Here is a 22,811-nt window from a genome sequence, read left to right as displayed (position 1 = left end):
ATCATGGTCCAGCTAGCTTCAGCAGGAGCATGACTTCACACCATGACTGTATGTGTAGAGATACACACACACATATCCACACATTCATTCTGTACATATACAAAGGTACACATACATTTTTTACATTCTTTGGTGGCAAAATAAAAAATAGAAATAAAATAAAATAGAAAAAAAAAAAAACACCACAGGGTTGCACAGACTGCGTGTCTTTGCTTAATGAATCTGCTTCAGGAAAATTGGGGTCACTGTAACAGGAGTTATTTTGCCTCTTTAAGGACTGTTCCTTGCATTGACAAAATGCCATACATTTACAATGACTAAAACAGGGCACAAGGAAAGCCAACGCAAACACAGCTTACATAGTGACAGATAACTCAGAGAGAGCCCCCTCCTACCCACGCCACCAGGGAAGCAGGCACGAAGTTTCACCTACAAGCACTCATATGCTTCCTCAGCTACTTGTCAGGATGTCGTGCTGGGCTGCGGCTCACCCTTCTTCTGTCCTGCTGGTGGCGTTCTGCTTTGTGTTGCTTATTAACATCGAACTAATGGAGGACGGGACGTTGGGAGCAGCAGACAAGGCTGGCAGGACAGCGCCACACCAAAGGGTTGTCAGCCTGTGTGTTTCGGATGACGGCTCTTCTTGTTGCCACCTCTGGGACGTCAAACCTGCATCTCGGAGGTGCTGATGAGGCCCAGTGCTTTGGCTTCTTCCGGGGTCAGTCCGCTCTTTAGTGTCCTTCTCACTGCGTGGCCATACGTTCCAAAAGCAGGCAAAATACAAATAATAAAACAAAAGAAAATGCAAACAATTAGAAGCGGCAATTACACAAGACTTTCAGCTGAAAAACACTTACTTTGCATGCTGAATCTAATCCAGAGTTGCTATGTACTCAGGTTCTCAAGTTCAGAAATACAGAGTAATGCCCTACGCCAAATCAAGGGGACCATCAATTACCCAGCAACTCCAAAAAGTCAGGCAAATAGCCATCTGTCATTTGACATTTAGACAACGAAGATTTCTAAGGAAATAACCCAGCATTTTTAGATTCTTTTTCTTCTCTGAAATTGCATCAGTGGCTTCTCTGTCCATAGAAAGTACTATACGCCCTATTATCACATACAGAATTTTTAAAAGAGCTTTTGGATCTTTATAGATCTCAATTGAATTTATCACTATTAAATTCTACGTGAACCTTTCAAGGTGTAAACATAAACCCCTTAAACTTAAAATATTAAAATATGATAATTTTGTAGTCAATTCAAATCATTATAAATACAGTGCTCGTACACACTCCGCTTTCTTCTGTAATGTTCCCCTACCCTAGCCCCATCTGTACCATCTTTGTCATTAGTAGCCATTTGTTCAGCATTTTAGACGAATTTAAACAATAAATCTGGGTCAAATTTTTGTTTCTTAACTTGCTATGAAGTGTTCTGAACAGTAGCCACAACACAAACTTTTAAAATTTGCATTTTCATTCTTTATTCAGAAATAAGTGACTATGTGACTGCACACACAGTCTTTGTTTTTCTATTGCCAAGATTTCCAGGTGAATGCGTTTTAGCTCAAGATGCAAACGAGGTGTTTGAGCCATAATTTGCTATTCTTTAAGTACAAAATGCATGTTTAAAAGTTTAAGCTGCATGCAAAGCATAAACAGTGACCATGTTAAACAAAATGCATTTGAAGTCCCAAAATAATGAAGTCTAGAGGAAACTCTAGAGAAACGAATTGCAGACAGTGGTTAAGAACTTCTTGCATTACTGTCATCTAACATAGTTAAGACCTCTAATTTGTGAAGATATTTACTGCATGGAACTGAAACTGGGTGGTCACATTCAAGGATCTAGCAGGAGAGAGAGGAGTGAATGGATCGGTACAGAAAGCAAGGACTTAACAGAAAGGGAAAACACAGCATGGTTGAACACTTGATACCATGCAGGTAAGATGAATATGATCTACTATTTCCATCAATTACTGAAATGAAGTGAACTTAGAGTGCTACAAGTACAATCGTTTCACCATTACCAAACACTTACTTGAAAGATTTCCTTCAAGATTGTCTCCTTTCTCCTGCAGTGTTTGCATAATTACTAAAGATCACAGGAATCTGTATGGAGCCTTTTTTGATAATCGCTTTTTCCTACAATACAGATCAGCAACATCTTCCAAGTTTAACAATGCTTAGCTTAAAGCTGCACAGTGTTAACTGCAACTGATAAAGCCAAGATTAAGAAAGACTAAACAAGTGCTACCAGAAGAGCAAAACGCTTTGGGTCTCCATGGTGTTGGTTGAATACTCAACTGTTTTGAATGAGTCCTTGTCACTGGCACTCTTGTATTTCTCAGATTTGATATACACATATCTAGAGTGACAAATGTTCACTTCCAGATTTGAGCGTAAGACCCTAAGGCCTTACGGCCTCAGTGAATCATACAATGCTTATTTCTACATCAAAATGAAATACACCAGGCGCGAAAGAACAGATACAAGAAAGCTGCAGCAGAAAATTTTCCCCCATTAAAGACAAAGATTTTCCTGAGCTGTTCACCTGGTTAATTGCCTACACTGCCTCTCTCCTGAACATATTTTTTTGCTGTATAGCATGCAGCCAAAGAAGGCACCATAGCTAGCTTGGCCACCAACAGCGGAGTGGTATTAAAATAGCCTGATACTTGGTGATTTTTAAGAAGAGCTTTCCGAGAACAACTGAAAGTTTACTTAGACTCAAAATGCATTTCGACATTGCTCACTAAGAAATTGCTCTTCCTCTGTAAACATGAACTATCCCACAACAGCCATATTGTTGAAGCAAGGAAACTGTCTCTTGTAGAAAAAAAAAAAAACAACAAAACATGAGTACAAGAGACAAAACTTTCACCAGATGACTGCCTCGACAACATTACCTCTTCCCAGTACAGGCAGACTGAATGCAGAACAAATTTGCAAAGCAAATGTATTCAGGACTGCTCTCGCACACATCCCTGATACACTCAGACCGCAGCCATTCACTCCCATTCACAATCTGAGCACAACCACCACTGTAAAACCAAGTTATTGTTCTTGTCAGATGGTATGACATGACGAGTGAGAGAACAGGCAATTTTTATCCCTATTTTTAAATATTTGGTAGGGACTGAGATACTCTGCTAATGGTGGCCAGGTACCAGAACAAGCCAAATCCTGGTCTTATTTATGCCAAAGTAAATTTGGATCAACCTTCTTTAGGCCAGTGCAATTACTACTGCACATATGTGACTGGAAAGGAAAACGTGTGCCTCTGTAACTTTCACCAAGCAGAACACAGCTGTTTAAATTCCTCCGTCAGCCCAAGTTACGGAATTGCTTACTAGTTTACTAGGAAAAGGCAAACAGATTTACAATAGCGCACTGGTCTCTTTGAAGAAACTTTCATGAGTTTACTTTCAGAAATCATAGCCAGTGCTACAATACCACAGCTGAAACCATCTTCATGGAAAAAAAAAAAAAGCAGCAAAAACAAACAAACAAACAAACAAAAACAAACCAACCAACCAACCAAAAAAAAAAAAAAAAAGTAGGAAACAGAGGAGTTTTCTTTACATAAACAAGACTTCTCTCTGAATCTCCAGAGGCAGACCTACTGAATGAAGTCTTAGTCTGAGAGCCTTGCAAATAACCTCTGGATGACTTAAAAAAAATACTGTGTGCAGTGTGTGACAAGGGCCAGTGCCCTGTGCTGGGTTTGCCACATGACACACAATGGACACCAACCCCTGGTTTGTACTTTTTTTTGTCACTGCAAAGCAGGAAGGAATGACGACACTCAGTGAATTGCCGGGACACATACAGTAGTAATTAAGCAAAAGAATCTCTTTGAAACCCTCAGCTGATCTAAGTTATCTCAGTTCTCCCCCTGTAATACAGAGAAAGATAACTTGGATTTAAGACATCTCGTTGACCTGAGCTTTTAAGGTCAGCAGTTCTGAGGAAACAGCCCCAAACAATGCAAGAGCTTGGCAGTCACAATGAGACTGTCAAGAAAATGGTTAATAAAAAGCAAAGATGTGAAGAAACTTGCCAGTGACAGAATGGTTCCCATAAACACAGTCAGCTGCTGACTTGTATAAACTAAGCATGTGAGGCCAAATACTGCAGAGAACTGCGACTACTTGCTAGATTAAAGCTGTCCACCGCCAACAAGCAACCTGAAGGGTAACAGCTGACAGAAATCATGTCCAGACTCAAATGAGTGACTTCTGGCTCCTATAATGCCAAAGGCCAACCTGACATAGATGAATCCACTTGCAGTTTGCAGAACTTTGCACTTAGGGAGATGGAAGCATCCTGATAGAGGGTATCTTTGTAAGAAAATTATATATAGTATGTGCAAATTACAGTACATTTCCTCATCTGACAGTAGAGCTGATGGATGCAGCATCAGTAGCGGCACAAGAGAGCTTCTCACTACTCTCTGCACTGGCTTGTGGGCTGTGAGGTCTTGTGGATGATGAAGCCAGAAGGTGGCTGAGTTATCTACAGGAGCAAGAACTACTCAGGGAGGTGGGCAAACCTTGTCTTGACATGCTGCTAAACAGATGTCCTCAGACTTTCTTCTATTTCCTCATAATGCATTTGGTAGGGTTCCTTCACATTAGGAGAGGTCAGGGACACGTTCAGTCATCAGAACTGAATGCAGAGGGATATTTTCCTTCCATGTTTTATAGACGTTGCAAAATTACATTTCTCAAACTAGATCTTCATTCTCCCCTCTTCATTGAACTCTGTCGTGTCTCTAACTGGACTAGACATAATATCTTGGCTTGTAAAACTCTTGGCCTGCTGCAGATCACATTAAACTGAGTTATGGAATGTATTTTGGAGGCAGTGACAATAAAAATAAGGCTTTCAAATGACCTTTTAGGTTCTTTAAGCAATTTTTAAAACGTTTGCTAAAGAAACATAACATAGACAGAAAATAACTTTTACTCTTGTCACAATCAAGGACTGCTGAGATCCCATAAGCAAGAAACCAAATGTTGTTTTTATGGGGTCAGAGGGTATGATATTCTTTGCTAATCAGGAAATCTAAAAATTTATTTTAAATCCTGGCAGAATAGAGCGTGCTTATGAGGAACCCAATGAATTTGACTGTGCCTGTTGGGTCAGCATCTGCACAGATATACAGCCCTCACAGAACACTGCGGATATCTAGAAGAAAAAAAAAGTGATTCCCTAAGTGTAGATTTGTTAAAGAATATTATTATCTAGGGGTTGATTGTTTTTTAAAGGACAAATAGCATTCCTGATTTCCCCTCCTCCTACTATTTTCTTTTTGTTTGTTTTCTTTAAGATGCAACAAACAGTAAAGAACAATCTTGCTGGTGCCATTTATTCTTACACTTACAATGGCTTTTGGCATCTATGTTCACAACACTTGAATGGACAAGTCATCTGAAATGCAGGATGTTCCGTGCATAGATAGGCTCATTTTCCTGCTTGAGCAGTCACAGAATTAGTGTCCTTCCTACTGTAAAAAGATGTGACAGCCGCAGAACTTTCCTCTGGGCTCAACAGCCCAGGTAATGCAGCTGCTACTTGCTGATTTGGCACAAAGAAAATTCTAGGTGGCCGTAAAATACACAACAAGGAGAACAAGAAAGCAGGTTGTAAGAGACAATATATACCAGCCCCATCATATTGTTTCATTTCATATTTCATAGTTTTTTCTGTTACCTTTCTACTCACAGCTTGTGTGCTCAGTCTATTTTCTCTTATATTCAATATACTGTCTTGGACTTTACTCTGAAGAGTCCAGCAATCGCAATTTGCAACACAAAAGTTTAACCCAGACACCCTTGATCACATTCTTTCCTGTTAATCTTTTCCTGCATTTGTGGTTTTTTTTTTTGTTTTGTTTTGTTTTTTTTTATGTCATTATCTATATAAACCATGCTTATGCCTATTATGCAATTATCATTGCTTAGTATTAGCAGGCATAGATGCCTAAAAAAATTATGTGTCGAGATTTTCTCACAGGGATTTGTAGGTGAATTTTTGGATTTATAAAGCACCTTTCTTAAGAAGTACAGCCAACTTATATGTGGTCTTGGCCTGGGTGAGTGGCACAGAAAGCTCCAGGAAACAATGTATGGCTGCCCTGCAGCTTGGCTTCACAGATGGCACAAGTCCTAAGAAGAAACCATAGTTCAGCCACCTCCTGGTGTAATATATGTTGTCGGTGACATAAAGAGGAGCATAGCAGTGGAAATGAACAAAGTGGCATGTTCTGCATGAAAAGCTTAACTTGAATTTCATCTGTAGGTGGGTTACATTTTAAGGAACAAAAAGTAACACTGCTTTAGAGAACATGAAGATACTGCTTTTCAAGCAATACTTGACATGCAGTTGAAACTGAGTGTTGAATTAACTGGGTTTCCAGCTTTGTGTATTTCACGTCACCATTTGTACAGTGCCAACAGTAAAGAGAATAACTCTTTCCTCAAAAACTTTCCAAGACAAAAAGAAACAAATACAAAACCACCCACTCTAATCTTTAGGACTTCTCTGAATGCCATTGTAAAAAGTTACAACTAGATGCAATCCTGCTGCCATCCCTTTCCTCATTTCTCCCACTTAATTTCATCAATCACTATTAATATGTGAAGCATCGAGAGCACAGACCTCAAAAACAATTGAGTCTGAATGTAAGCACTATATAAAACTAGACTATACATTAACGATGCACAGGACAAAAAAGGCAGGAAATAGGATACAGAAAGTAAGCCATCTAACACAAGTGCTTTGGGCATGCAGCCTTTAAATTCCATTTCAAATTTTAAAATGCCTCGCAGTCTATTTTAAAGTGATATATTATTAGGTAATAGACTTTCACTAAGCGGGTAGCTCAGGCTTATAAACACAGCGCTGTCTGCTCAGGAGTGACTTGGCAGAGCAGTGTGACCATGTTTGAACAGACGGGTTCTGGGGAACGCAAATCCATTATCCCCTTCGGGAATCCGTGCTGGCAAATACAGCAGCAGAGGGGATCAGTTCTACAAACCCATCAGATTAAAAAAAAACAACAACTATGATCACAAGAATCTTGTAGTTGTGCTAATGAGGTGGTATAATTCTCCACAGAGGAAGCCATAAAAAAAAATAATATATATATATATATATATATATATATATACACATATATACAAACTTTTTGACATGTTGTTTAGGAAAGACAAATTCAAAGTAGCTTTGTGTAGACCGTATTTTTATCTCCTAACAAGACTTCCCTCCAAATGCATTTGACACTCGCATTCAAGCGTAGTTAAGATTCCTGCCTTCAGAGATCCTCGTGTTAAACTTCTTCATGGCAGCAGAGGGCTCTCTTTGGCAGCTGTGGTATCACGATGGTCTCTTGGAAAGCTCCAGGAGAGATCGCTTCTGTCAATGCACTTATTTTGTAATAAGACTTGAAAAGCAACCTTGTACTTCCTTATCTTTTCCTGGTCTTGGAAACATATGTGCTTTCCATAACAACAGTGTGATCTTGTCAGCCATCATCTCACTGCTTCTGATTTCTTACTTGGATGCTGAAAATAATAATCTTTCAGGAAGGAAAGATGTATATAAAGAGTATACTGCTGACCATTAGTAAACTTGAAAGACATTTTATCACTGAAAGAAACCAAACAAAATACTTATCCTATCAACTTTAGGCTAACACTGCGCAACTCAACCGTCTATTAGTTTTTTAGTACTCAAAACTTAACTATCCCAATTTTGGGAATGAATCCTGTAACAAGAATTCAAAAGCCTTGACATATACCAGTATGATATGACAACTAAAAAGTAAACAGGGTAATATAAATGAATTCACTGACACAGTGAAAAGCAAACTGGTAAAAGTGAGATCACCTATTTGTATCTCATGGAAGATACAAACTAATGATGTAAAATTAACTTTTTCTACTGAACTACACTTGGAAAAGTACCAAAAGTGTAAATCAAAACAAAAGTATTTGAAATTAAGATTTCAATACAAAACTTCTGCAACCAGAGAACATGAACAGCTCCTGCATATACTGACATTACTTGTTTTTTACCAACTGCTCACTGCTTGTCAGTTTCTCTCACATTACTTTTGCTTCTTTCTTGCAATAAAGAAAGTGCCATTTGGCTGAGAAGAGATACCCAGAGCAATTCCAGCACCTGCAAGTGTTAGTCTAAAAGTGCAGTGGAGGTTGCAGATCACTCACTTCTTTTTTGTTCTCCCAGTGGCTGTGACACAGCACAAGGATGCGGCAATGGTCTGGCTAATAGCCAGCTGTGGAATCCTGCTGGGACATGCTTCACCTGCCACCAGGATGTACTCTTTGCTCAGACCAAAATCTGAGCTGTGGTCACCTCGTCCTCCACAGAGTAGCATGTCTGGGCAAGGCATTTGATCACACAAAGTGGTGGTCACTCTAATATCGCTAGGGACAATTCACTGCAGCAGCAGTTTCCTCCTTGTACCTACAACATCTCCTCTGTGCTTCTGTTAATGTAAAATGTGAATGTCTGTATAGTGCTCAATATCTCTGTCTTCTCCCTATGGGGACAAAAAGTACCTTTTTTTTTTTTTTTTTGGTAAATAAATCACATTTTGAATTCTGATATCCTAGGTCTATGCAATGATCTCTGCAATGAACTATACAATGATCTATGCAATGAACTCTGATCAAGTTAAGGAATGTACTGTAGATTTTAATGGTACGGGCTAGGTTAGTTTTATATCTGGCTTTCCTTATATAAGAATGATAAAGCTGCTTCGAGGAGAAAGTTTGAGGATATGAGCCCAAGAGCAAGTAACTTGTATCAGAATAAAATTAATTACGGAAACGACTCAGATTCCTCTGAAGCAGCGACTGGAAAATGAATTTAAGCTTCTTTTACAGATAATTTTTTACTAGACTTTTAAACCAGGCTTTCAGAAAACCTTTTGTTTTGTAGGATATCTCACGTAGGACTGCACAGAATTACCCTGCTCCTCTGGTTCTCTTCCCTACAGCTGTTTATGTTGGCCTCTTGCACAGCTGAGACATGGGACTATATAGGCCTCACACTCGTTACATCCATTACTACCACCTACTGTGGTCAGCTGTATGCATTATTCATTCATATTAATTAGTATTAATACTTTTTATTGTCTTTTTTCTTTCTTTTTTTTTTTTTTAATTGTAGACCACTGAGTTTGATTCTTTAAGTCTTGCAAAGATCTTGCCATCCTATGGCTGAAAGAATGTACTACTAAAAGGCATCCAAAAGACACTAGCTATCTTGGCACCCAGTGGAGCTAACTTTCCAGCTGCCAGAGTTTTAAGTGCTTTATCTCACACTGTGTTTTCATCCAATAACTGGATTTTTATTAACTGGGTATTGACCTTCTGAAGGCTCAGTACTTTGTGTGAGGACGAACTGCCTTGATACTGAATACCATCTACGAAACATTTACTTTTTCTAAATGCAAAGAATTGTTGCTAAATAAGTATCACTTATAATATAAGTGATTATTCTAGATTACTCTACACCTCCTCTAGCTCCTGATAGGATTCAGTTACTCAAATCCTAAATAATTAGCTGCAAATTCTAAGTAAAGTTGCTTGCCTTTAAAGTATTCTATATAGACTTTCTTTTTGTATATATTTTTTAAGCATAATTTCCATTAACTCCTGCTTTTAGTCAGGCTATAAATACCAGAAGAACAGTCTCCCTCCTGGTATTTTGGCACTTCTGTATCTTCTCATAGCCAGAAAAAGTAAGTGGAGAGACATGAAAATGAAAAATCATGAAAAAACAAAGAAAAGGAGAAAAAGTTAACTGAAGCACCCTATGATTTCCAAACAAAAGTTACACACCTCTGGATTCAAATAGGCTCCCACCCATTATTATGTTTGCTTATAAATATGTTTATTTCAAAGCAGCAGTGAATGTGTTACTAAAACTTGTCTAAAGCTTGTCTCCAAGCTTGTCTCCAAGCCTGGTCCTTTGGCAGAGATTTTACCATTATTTTGGCACATGACTGCAGCATGCTAACTCCTATTTCACTTTTACTGAAGGTGGAATTTCGTATTTAAATACCTGACCTGGGATGTTCTGTTGTTAAATTTAATCCATCAGCTCTGAGCTTATTTGTCTAGGATTCAGATAATCTCAGTTCAATTCCTACCTCCTCCACAGTCCCCTTGTATGAGTCTCACAGATTACTTGAGTCATGCCTCAGATCCATTTCTGCATAAAGACTGCAAGATTTTTTACTCCCCACAAGTCGTTATGCAAATAAATCAATAAATCCTTATGAGATGTTTCCATACCCCAGAGGTAAGTCACAGGGTATATATTATTGGACTAACATATGATTCCAACACCAAATAAAAGAACAAGGTGTTATCATGTCCGTCCTGTCTCCTTTCTTAAACTTCACAAATTATTTGAATCAAGTCATTGCATTCAAATGTTGGATTAAATTCTGATTTAATTATCTGCTCCAAGCCCAATTCTCCAGCACAAATCTAAAGTTGATTTTTAATTTTAATAAAATCTAAGAGAAATCAGAGCGCACACACACAGAGGTGTTCCAAGATAAAAACAATGTGGGGGAATACCAAGCCCTTGCTATTCAACTTTCTCATTCAGTGCCTCCAGCGGAATCCAGTGCAACCACCACTGGAATATGTGCTCCTTACCATCAAATACTAGTCACACTTGAATCCTACACTATGACCATTCAGGGTCAACTCGTCTTTAAAGATGACCTGTCTACTTGGCACAGCTATCTGAAATTATTTGTCAGCAAGAACATGATGGGATCCCTACTCTTAGTCAACTGCCTTTACTTTAGGGAGCCAGGAAACACATTTTCAAATATGAAGGTTGCCAATACCAACAATTACTTCGTAAAGGAGGAAGATACATGCAGGTTCAGGCTTTAGCCTAGTTGCCTTAAGGTATCTGCATGTTGGATGGTCTGTTTGTGATACACTGTGGCTTAATCAGCATTTGAACAAAGTAATGAAACCTTAGGACTTTTGGCTCTTTCTCAGAGCCCTGCCATGGTCAATCACAGAGGTCGGATATCTACCCTGTCTGGCTCAACATTTCCAGGTAGTGTGCTGCATATGCCAAAATTAGTATGAATAACCTCTTTATGCTGATTCACTATTAGTAAACTGAAGTATGATCTTTGTGACACTGACTCATGGGCATTGTATCATACTTCTGAGGCAGATCTGTTCAGTTCAATGGGACCAACACAAAAATGGCAAGGCATCTCCATCAAAAGCTAGTCCTGAAAGAATGATTTTAGGTTAGGGGACGGATGTTCTAAATAAACAGCCACGACAAAAAGGAAAACTGCATCAACTTCCTACTTGTCTATTGAGGTCTTTTTTGGTTCTTTTTCATTAGATGTACTTAAGCAAAGTCTTTTATGGATGATATTCCTAATCTTTAAGTGTCTTCTGTTGTCTCAAAGCTGCCATGAAAAGAATACTTATTTTTCTCCTTCCCCAGACAGCAACAATTGACACAGGCTGTTTATCACAGTATGAAATTCCCATTTAGGAACAGCCTTGGTCTTCTTTATATATTTCCTCTCCTATCTCACATCTTGTAATCTTCACAGCAGGCTCTGCTTATACACTTTGCATTTAGTCTTTTAATTCAGCTCTCTTTGTATTAAATAAACTCCTTTCTTGATGGTTGTTTTTTGAAATCTCAGTGGTATCTCATACAGGGAGTTTCATTTTTTGGTCCCCCAATTCAACTGTTGCAACATCTATAGTAATGTTCTGTAAGCTGTTAAAATTATCTTTAGCAATTGTATCCATTGGAATTTGGGCTATCAAATAAAATGATGATTCTTAAAACTTCCTTACTCCAATTTTCCTTTGCACTCCTTGTTTGTTTTGACATTGTTTCTGAAGGTCATCCTAACCTTATAGAAGAACCAGACAATCTTAATTATATTATTTTTTATTTCTTTACTGAGTTGAACCATAATGCTATAAAAACCTTTCTCACAGAAAGCTGCCCTCAATCTTCAAGAACGGAAACAGTATATTTGCAAACTAATTTGTATTTTATGCTTTTAAAATATGCTGAACTGATATCTCTGGAGGCTGGAGTCTGTTTACACACAGAATAAAGACATCACAGCAAAAAAAAACCAACAACTGCAGAAGCTTCCCATGGCAACTTGCCTTGAAGCTGTCTTTGAACGACCACCTCGAGGGGTGACAGAACATTTCAGCTTCTGTGGCTCACTCAATCCTGTGGCCTTCTGTTGAGGCTTCTAATGAAAGAATACAACTGTAATGTTGTTTTCTCATATATAACACCAGTCTAATATGTCTGGTAGGCAGGTCACTGAACACCCATTATGAGGCAATGACTTCCAGTTGGTCACTGTACATTTAAATGTCAGATTTAGTCTTTAAAAGCCTTCACTGTGTTGGTGAGAATAAAGTTCTGTCTCTCTGCAGATCATCACAGGAACTCAGTCATCATGTACTTACTGTACATAAGCTTTCAGTAGTCCATTTCAGCTCCTGCTGAACAAATTCCTTCCTACTAGTTCTCAGTCAGCTTCAGTCATATCTGGATTTATCAGTGAACCTTCACATCTTCAACTAAGAGATACAGACGTTTCCATCTGTCTTTTGTTGGATGACTCACTGCCTTATTTCTCCTCCCAATTTATGGTTCTGATGATTGCTCTGAGAGTTCAAACTCTTCCACATCATTAAGATCTAACTAAGCTCTCTGCATACAGCATACAGTCACATTTCTCAACAATTACAAAAGGTAAAATGGCTAAATGAACACATCAAAATATCTCTTTTCCCATTACAACTAATTATTGAATTTAACAACCTCTTACACATTCCTGTTTCTGTTTTCCCTTAGTTATAAATGACTTGAGTAGCACTTGATTTTTATTTCATATTTTGATGTCTTTGTCTATGGCAAAAAAAAAAAAATCCCTTGCCCATGAGATCCTTCTACCTAAACCATGGGAAATGTATACAACGCATTTAAGTCTGGGTTTCTGATTTTGCTAGACACAAAATTCAACTCAGTTTCACTAAAACCTTTGCTGAATTTTAAGTGAGCATTGCAAGATTTCCACTTCTACACTGAAAGCAATTAGACATGTGCAACACGATGCACAGAGAAAATCACTCCTTACAACTGAGTTTCACTTTGATGTTCACAAATAGATTTAATACTAAGCAAAAGGATGCGTATGGAAGCCTGAAGCCTGAATTGTATTGTATTTCTACCAGGGAGATTTTCTGCTTGTTTAACACATATTTTGCATTGACAAAGGCTGGTCTCTGCTCATTTCCTGGAGGTGCCAGACTACCAGTCCAGTTGAGTGTATTTTACAGTTAAACTACCTCATTTTTCATCTTTCAGGTATATTGACTATCTATTGCAGTAAAATAGTTCAATTAAGACATTCTCCTTTCACACTTTCTTTCAGCATACGTCAGCTAAAAGAGATGCTAAACTACTGAACTTTATGTTTGTTTTGAAACTGCCTTTTAATCCACTTTAGAGCCTCATCCAGATCTTGAAGAACAAACAAGCAAAAGAGCTGGAGTCTATCATGATTAATTACAGTGGAAATCAGTCACAGCCTAAACATTTACTAAATGCTTAATCCTTGTTACTGTTTTCACTGAATAAGGATAAAAGCCAACTCCATGGAAAAATATATATTATTTTTATTATCATTATCCTTTTTTTTTTTTCCTTGCAGCAAGTGTTTCCTTGGGAAAAAGGTACCTGGTAAAAAGCAGAAATAAGACTGGTGTGTGTGTGTGTGCGCGTGAGGATAGTGTTGCTAACAGAGGAAATATTTTAGCACAAGATAAACCACAGAAATAGTCACACATTCATGAGGCTTATTTCATATGCACAAGCCAACTAGGGCAGTCAGCACGTGCAGAACACCGGAACTGTGTGGGGGAAGTGGGTAGCAGCAGAAGGTGATGCCACAGGGAGGTACGGCACAGTGCATGACAGAAAGTAAGACAGACAATCCAGTGTCAGCTCATTTTCCTTTCTGAAGGTCTGTCTCATCTATCCAGTGTTGCCTTTGCTTTTACTCTTGCCACATGCAAAACTTCCTTTCTTAGCATGTTGGGGAAAGTGAATATGCTTTCAGCACATGCTAGTTTATAGCAATCAGCTACTGCTTAGACCAAGTGTTCTTGATCACCAACTTTGTTAGAGCAATTCCAGAAAAAAAAAAAAAAATCCGTGTGATTTTTCACTCACTGTTGTTGACTCCTCTTTGTCCTAACTTCCCAGAAATGCTAAAAAGATGGATGGAAAGGTAGTCAAAAAGCCACATATGTTGAATGACATTAAACATCAAAATCTTATATCCTTTCGGTACTTATCCATCTCACAGTAATTATAGCAGTCCCTGCACATAAGGAAAAAAAAAAAAGCAAACCTCAAAAGATCATCACCTCTTAAGCATTGCATTTTCTACAGCACAAAATCAAATTGCTTGAACTTAGGTGCCACAGCTCTGCCTTGTGGACACACTACATCACTAGACCACCTTATTAAAGTGTAACCTTTTCTTCCCATGGGAAGCTTCTCTACAACCACTTTGCAACCAAACAGCAGTTGTCATCTTGCTTTCAGGGCTGTGGAAGGATGGTATATAACATGAAAAAGAAAAATTTTTTTAAAGGTGAAATCTCTCAAACTACTTTTTGCTTTAAGATTAAATTCAGCTACAGATACAACTGTTAATCTTTATGCCAGTTCATAGTACCTTATGACATTTAAGCAGCATCAAGTATTTGAGGTCCTGATCCGACTTCTCTAATTTTGAGTAAGTACTGTCATAAGAGAAACTCTAAAGCACCATAAAACATTCTTCTTCTATTACTGCTAAGGACATTTGAAGTTCCGTAGAAAAGAGTCACCCACTGCATACAACATTGTTGAAACAACAGTAGGAGGAATATATGCCAATCATAAGTATACTCTCAAACTACTACCAATGAATGTCTGCATGGTACAGGCCAAGTTCATACACCAAGATACATAAATAACGTGCATGCTTGCTTATTCTGAGATGTTTAATAGCCATTTACTCACACGACTTCCTATTTGCTCGTGACCGCTTTCTCTCCCTAGGCACCGCTCGCTGGCTTGGCACTTGGGTGGCGGACTTTACAATGCGATCCATGATCTCATCTGCTGCATCATCCGTTGCATTAGGTGAATCGTCATTGCCAGCGTTCCACGAACCGATACGGCCTGGAAAAGTCCAGCAAATGAATTGAGGAAAAAGAAAACACGAGTCTTTTGTGTCACTTTGGTTATGCAATTTTATTTTTTATTTTTTGAGAATTGCAAAAGGCAACCCAGTCATTGCTACTTCGAACCAGCCAAAGTAGAACATTCTGCATAATGGAGAATATCTTTAAATAATACCCTAGACTCTCTGCTGTATCAGCAGAGAATGGAGAGCTCAAATGCAATTACAACTTTTGATTCCCTTTGGCATTTGAGTCTTATTCATGACCATATAACTGGCAACTGTCTGCTAAAGATTGTCTAGGAGATGAGAATTCCTGGAGTATTGTGTGGCCACATTCCCCTCTGCTCCAATTACACTTTGACTAGAAGACAGGGCGCATGTTAGGAATTGATGAAAATCAGCAGGACAGGTCCTTTTTTACCAAAAGAAGGAAACAATCTGTTTCTAAGCATCTGTATCACAGGCTTGTGCAAAGAGGATATGGAAAAGGGAAAACACGTGGTTAGACATATCTAGTTTTCCTTTTCACAAGAAAGAATTCACCTTCTCATCACAAAGCTGTATGTGTCCTGGCACAACTGCACGTACGCTGCTATGAGCAGAAAAGCAAGAGTCATTGGCAAGCTGAAAAGCTAAATAAGCAATTTTGGTTAAAACCACAAACAAACAAGTGAGCCATGTCTCTGATCCCAAGTCTCTGGCACTGCTTACTCCTCATAGCTGTGTGTCAGACACATCTTTTGGTTCCTTCACTACAGACTCCTGTTCCGCATGCTTTTTGTTTTTTGAATAATTTGAAGGCAAGTATGTATTGAGGACACTGACAGTGAGCTTTGCAAAAGAGTGGGTGTGGTAGAATTGCAAACAGCTAAAAAATTACTGGCGAGACCGCTCCATATCACATCCATGATGTCAATAAACAACAGCTTTGATTAGCACTTTGTTCTGCTGCTTTTCTCCTGGCTCTCGTCAAGGGCATTTCTATTATGATAGTGCTCCTGACAAGCTTCTGTCTGGCTCACCCTTCCTCTGCCTCTGCTATTCTTCAGGGGAACACAAGCTGACTCTCATTATCAGGACACGCTGCTCGTTAGCATTCAGTGGATTACTTCAGCTGTTCAGCTTGTTGCAGAGCAGCTTGAATTATTCCATCTTCATACTCCAGCTAGTTGGCTTGCTTCTGAAATTGGGGCTGTGAAACCTCTAAATTAGACAGGATCAGGGTTTAAAACCTTAATAAACTACACAAACACACACTTAGTGGTGAATGCTCTGACCATGGTATCAGTGCCATCAAAAAGAACCAAGTAAGTTTAAGATATCTAGATGTGAGGGAAAAGAAATATGAAAACAGAAGAGTAGCAACTTAAATGTTGGTGCATTCCTCTTTATTTCAAAACTATCTTCCAGGTAGCATTTGTATGGGAAGGGGTGAGGGGAAGACGACAGAAAATGAACTGGTGAGCCCAGTCTCACCAGTTGACTTAACAACAAGGAAGTGGTTTAGTGACTGCCCTTCTGAAGAGGTGTATCAGTGAATCATGCCTTGGACAAGAAGCAAATACTTCATTGCCAAAAACGGCTGTACCAGTGAACCCTTCTTTTAGAGTATCAAGTGTTGGAAACAGCAGATTGGTTCAGGTTTTCATTTCCTCCATGTAAACTTTCAGAAATCACCATGCTGACATCAGAAACAGCAGAGCACTGTGGAGCTCAGAGAAGGAGGTATCTGTCAGGACAGCAAGGAGATGCAGGGCTGTCCACAGATTCTTTTTATGTCCCCAGGCCCCACTTAATCCAGTAGCTTTACAGTTTAGCAGGGGAGATTTCAAAAGCTTCACTGTCTTTTTCCTGACCCTTTTCTCTCCCATGATTCCTAAAATGTTGCAAGGCCCTTTCTCTTCAGTTTGAATTGCTACCTTCTAATGCTTCTGTTGAAAATATGGAGAAAACTACATAATGAATGCCCCTTTTTGAAAACATGAACCATGAATGCCCCACAACGAAAACAGGAATAAAAACTGTGGTGTGAGTGGGCAATCAAGTTGACAGGGGGAGAGGAAACAACTTGCGCCAGCTTGTGCTCCAAACACCCTCCGGCTGCAACCCACACCTTAAAACTTCAGGGAAAGTACTCTGCGTCCCCATGCCCCAGCTCACCACCTCCAGCACGGAAATACCACCGGGGTCTTCTGACCCTTTCTGCTGTGAGGGCACTGCCAGGGGGCCACCACGTGTGCTCGGGTCACCCTGAGGCTGCCGTGCCACCAGGAAGGTGGCCAAGAAGAAGCTGCTGGCATTTACCTCGGCTGGCCCGGCTGCGAGTGCGAACCCCCAGTGCCGTGGTGCTCTCCCCGCCGACACAGGAGGTCTTCAGCACGGCCTTCATGTTCTCGTGCTCCGCAGCGTCCTCGGCGTACTGCAGGCCCTGGGGCTGGCCCTGGGAGGGGGGCGAGGTGCTGGAGAACTTGCCGGACTGTGGGAAGAGAGAGGATTTGTTGTTTTAACCAAGAAAGCCAGCGTTGAGACTGCAAGTTGCAAGGGTGGAAGCCTAAATCCTTGTCCTTGTGGATGGGGTTAGGAGTACAGATAGTCCCCAAGGAGCGCAACAACGGCGGTTCCTTTCCCAGAGCACACACCACGAGCCAAAATACACCACAGCAGCAGCAGGGCATGGACAAAATCAGAGGAAAAATGGATGCACTAGCTCAAACTTTGTAATTTTGGTCCCCTCTCTGCGAGGACAAGGTACAAAGCAAAAGCTTGCTTTGAAACCTTTGACCCAGGCTGTGTGTCAAATGTGACATTGAGGGGGACAGCATGAGACCTGACACAAGTAAATTGTTGTGTTTTTTTTTCCTGTAGCATCACCATCCTGTGACACTGCAGGACTGGCAGGGTGGTCTGGGGACAAGACATCTCCCTCCTGCCTCTCTGCATTGCTCCACAGAGAGCTCTCACGCTGCTCTAAAACGCAGATATGTACAGTAAACTTAAAATACATCACCAGTAATGCTGAAAAAATCCCCAGTCCCAAAACACCCAGCCAAATTATTCCATGGCCAAAACACAAAAATTGCAGTCAGCAGTTAGAAGAACAAACAAAACCTTAGAGAGATTTTGGAATCTGCCCTCTGCTTCCCCGGCCCACCCGTGACTTCGCTGTCACCACAACAACGCGAACAACAGCGGCCGAGCTAACCGCACGCACGCAGCGCCCGGGAGCGACAGCTCCCTCGGTGGCTGAAAACAGCCCCCTGGAAAGGCAGCCAGGTAGATGGCGGGAGAAATGGAGGCTTTCTAAGGAGGGCAGGGGTCTGCAGCAGTGTGCTGGAAGCAGGAGCCGGGGGCTGCTCTCCTCCTCCGGCCTGCAGTGCTGGTGCTCTCCCCATTGCTCTCATCTACAGAAGCACGACAGCACATCTGAAATACAGCCCCAGCTGCAGAAAGGACAGGCTCTCACCAGCAAACAGGCATCAACAGATAATAATACCCCTCGGTGTTTTCAGTCAGATCACTTATCAGAAACTCAAGTGTTTTTTTTTCTTTCTTTTAATCTTTCTTATTCCCACAGATCCAGCAAAGATAAAGGGAGGCGTGCTGCACTCTGTTCCTCCTCTGCATACTAAACAACATTACTTATTAACTTGACGGTATCAAGCCAGTCAGCTACAGCGATGCAAACCTGCAGAGCCTCTCCTTCAGAGAACAGTAAATTGGAAGAAAAGGCTCAGGCCTACTTTCAGAGCTTTGATCAAGTCTCCCTGGGTTGTTAGACTGCAAACTGAAAAAATTCCATCAAGAAATCAATGACAGGATGATTTTATTCTAACATGATGACTTTTCAAGGTAGGACAGCCAGCTGAGTAGTGAAACACTAATCCCTATAAGGCACTAAACTAAATATACCAGTGTGATACTTAGTTTTAATACTGAGAAGTTTGTTTTGTTTTTAAAATATTAGCTTGCAATATTTTGATGTGGAGTGTGCAAGTGCTAGAATATTACATGTGAAATTAAAAGACATAAAAACAAAACAAAACAAAAGAACCCCACCCAAAATTAGAGAGAAACTTCCATGAGAGTACATGCAGTTTTTGCACTAAGAATACTTATATACAATGGGTTGTAAATGTAATGAGTACCACCTTAGAAAAAAAAACACAGGATAAAGTATTCACATAACTGTTAGTATTCACACATTAGTTAAACTTTGGCATAAAAAATCTAATTTCTGAAATTTTCTTTCTGCAGCCTAAGCTACACAGCATAAACCATCACTAGGGAGAAGCTACATAGCCAGGAAGCTTAATTTCACTTCCTTAGTTTTCAGGCACTGATGTAGATTAATGCCCAAGCCCAAACCTCTTGAGCAAATGTTGATAGTTCTTACGTTATTTATTCACTCCCTTATTAAATTTCAATATCATCTTCAGGAGCAATTTATGATAGATGTATGAAGTAGTCCATGGCTTACCTCTATGGTTCCTGAAGTATCTTGGTCACTTTTCATACAGCAAAGATAACCACTACAACTTGCTTTGCCTCCCTATATCCTGATGCTTTTGAACACTTTATAAAATAGTCATAGTTGGGCACACATGGATTAATAATGACTATGAAATTATCACTGAAATCCTTAGCCCAATGAAACTGATGATCCCCATAACATTCAGATCACTAATATTTTGGGTAGCGGAGCTACTTTGCAGTTTAGCAAACAGACACTGAAGAAAATAAATGATGAAACTTAAAATTATTAAGGCCTCAGATCAAGATAGCCCTGTTCAAGAGAGCAGGTATGCATATGGTTAAAGCTGACTGCAAAAACACACTCTTAACGATAGAGCCAAAAAGCTATGAGAAAAATGTCATGGTTCATAGTTCCAGTTGAGCAGATGGAGTCGAGCAGTCCATACTATCTGAGTTAGGAATTAGATGTCACAGCACACAGGGGACATGGGAATGACATGCTCTTTCAAAGAACCATACCTCGGCATCCTCTTCTTCATCAGTCTGCCACCGGAAACAGAGGACAGAGCAGAGAAGGACAAACAGCAAGATTTAGGAAGGACAGCATGGCCAAACCACAACAAAATAAGAGGTAACCATGGTACTGTTTATGCAGCTACAGGAGGCCATAAAAACACAAAACATATAAGGAATTCATTCCTTAGACAATCAGCTGGCTAATGTCTTTTAATTAATGAGCCACTATCCTATTGTACACAGAACAGACTGTCACTGTCAGTAGGACAGGGTTTGAAATAGAATTTCCTGGTTTTTCTTAGAGAAATTATGAACTGAGATCATCCCTAAACCATCCCATTTCTCTCCCTTGAGTCATGCTGTGGCTTGCCCACTTTTCACCTTGTGGAAATTGAGAGCACTAGGAAGGGCTCTCTCCTTTTGCCAGCTCTGTTCAGAACAGGGAGGTCCTTTCTCCCAGTGCAGAGGTCAGCTTCTTGGCAATTCATTTTCTCTACACTTAAGTGCTTGCTTTAATTCTTTCTTTTAAGCTGTTTTTAATATTCAAGTTTCAATTTAGCAGAGGACTAAAATCAAGTGCTGAGCAGTCTCTGAATACGCACTAGAAGTTTTTCAGTAGCTGGAAATTACAGACATGCAAGTGACCTTTGTCATTTAGGGCTTTTACCCTCTGTGACAGCAGGCATGTAAAATTGCCTTGACAGTTACATTACATAAAATGTAATGGGCATATCAAAATATTACTGGATATGGAGTGTTTGTGAATTTGGGAGTTTACAGGGAAGTAGCAAAGTATTTAGAGCTGTGTTCCCAAGTGCCTGGGGAATTCTTTACCATGTTGTACAAAACCCCACATAGATGGTTCCCAGAGTGAAGCAGTTTCTCAAGTATCTGGGCTCCTTATTTCCATAATTTTCGTTTAGACTGTTTATAAAGTGTAAACATACCCTAGAAATTTGATGCATCTTTTTATTTTTTATTTTTTTAAGTAGCATTCCATCAATTCTATTCGCCTGCCTTGTGTTACTAATATATATTTTCGACCTTATCTCCATCTCAACTGTGATTTCTGTCTGGGATTGATACATTCTGTTCCAGAAACATTCATCATTAAAAATGAAAGCCTGATTTACTTTGGCCCTTAGCTTAGTTTCAGCACAATCTCCATAAGAAGATTAGTTGTGAGAGTGCTGTGCAGCACATTAACATTACTTTTTAAGGATATGTTTTATTCAAAGGGTGAGATGTCTATTTTGCTTTGGACACAGTGGCACTGACAGTAAGACAAGCAGATATTTTGCAGAGGGACCTCAGCAGGTATTTCCCTTTGCATTATGAAAAGATCCATTTGCTTTTTCCACCCCCTGGGGGGTGGGGAGTCACACCGTAAAGCTATTCTTCTGAAGGCCGCCACTGTTTACTTTTTGGCATGAATAAGAAACAGAAAGGAGAAGAAAGGGAAGCAAGAACATGTTTGTATTCTAACCCATATGCAAACCAATCTAATAAATAAAAAGCAGAAGGAGAGCTATTTAAGCTTAAAAATATGCAAAGGCACTCAGGGAAAGGTACAAGAACAAAATACACACATTACGGACTGCACTCCAAACCAAAGTGTGTTTTCTTCTTTACAGGGAAAGTCTCAGTTCCTGGCCTTCCTGACCGTTTAGTCTACCTAAAAGTGATTTGCAGGGGACTTATCTTAAGGGCAATGTGCTCCTCTGGCTTTCAGGGCATTACCATTTCTCTTCCCCCTGCTCTGGATGGAAGGGGCTCAAACCCAGAACCACTGTTGTTTGACACCCATAACTACTCAGGAGTGGTTCAAGGTCCCCTTCATATTTCCATGTCCGGAGAGCCATCTGCCCCCAGTAAATCAGTAAATACAGAGAATAGGACTCAAAGTAGCAAAAAAATTAATCAAACTTTTGTTTCAGGGAGGGAATCTGCTCTCACCCAGCTGTGTACGTTCTGCCTTTCCTTCTTCACTTCATCATTGAAAATACACTGAGAAATGTTAATAAATTAGGAAAACTTTAACAGATGTAATATTACCAATAAGCACTGGAACAATATCCCTATGCTAAATACCTCCTGTCAGCACAAGATGCTAATTTTAAGAAAAAAAGGCTGCTCCATTCTTCTGTCATCCAATACTGGACGTTGCAGGACAATTTGCAGAGCTTTTCTCTCTCCCTCCCATTTTTCCCTTACGCTAGCATTCGTATATGGTGGATTTGCCATTTAAAAATATTATTTCTGTTACATAGTAATTTTGGAATTGAAACTCTCAAGTATCATAAAAAGCAGAGCTTCATAAATCTGTGAGACAGATGCTTATACTACCTACTATTATTAAAAATCATTAAAAAGCTCAGACTCATATCTATAATTGCATTTCTTCCCTCTTTTGCCTGCTTGTTATTTTTAGTGTGCCTGAAATAAGTGACTGCTATCACTGGCTAAAGCCAGATATAAAGTTACACAGACCAGGCAATCTTCCCTGT

General features: G+C 39.7%; 1 protein-coding gene across 9 annotated transcripts in view; it reads right to left on the bottom strand.

Moving 5' to 3' along the window:
• Positions 1–527: 527 nt before the first annotated feature.
• Positions 528–22,811, bottom strand: part of FHOD3 (formin homology 2 domain containing 3) — a 420,526-nt gene continuing 398,242 nt past the window's right edge. For 5 of the 9 annotated variants that reach the window (XM_082753307.1, XM_082753303.1, XM_082753301.1 and 2 more), the window contains 4 exons: positions 20,308–20,331; positions 17,620–17,791; positions 15,150–15,311; positions 528–746 (listed from right to left, as the gene is read on the bottom strand). In XM_082753307.1, coding sequence (XP_082609433.1) covers positions 664–746; positions 15,150–15,311; positions 17,620–17,791; positions 20,308–20,331 — 441 coding nt within the window. In that variant the 3' untranslated portion in view covers positions 528–663. Of the gene's footprint in view, positions 747–14,309; positions 14,348–15,149; positions 15,312–17,619; positions 17,792–20,307; positions 20,332–22,811 lie in introns of all 9 variants that reach the window. The other 4 variants (XM_082753302.1, XM_082753305.1, XM_082753309.1 and 1 more) reach the window with 2 other exon arrangements.

This window comes from Aythya marila (assembly GCF_965140915.1).
Source record: "Aythya marila genome assembly, chromosome: 2".
Taxonomy (NCBI): Eukaryota; Metazoa; Chordata; class Aves; order Anseriformes; family Anatidae; genus Aythya; species Aythya marila.
This window is presented reverse-complemented; position numbering and strand designations above follow the sequence as displayed.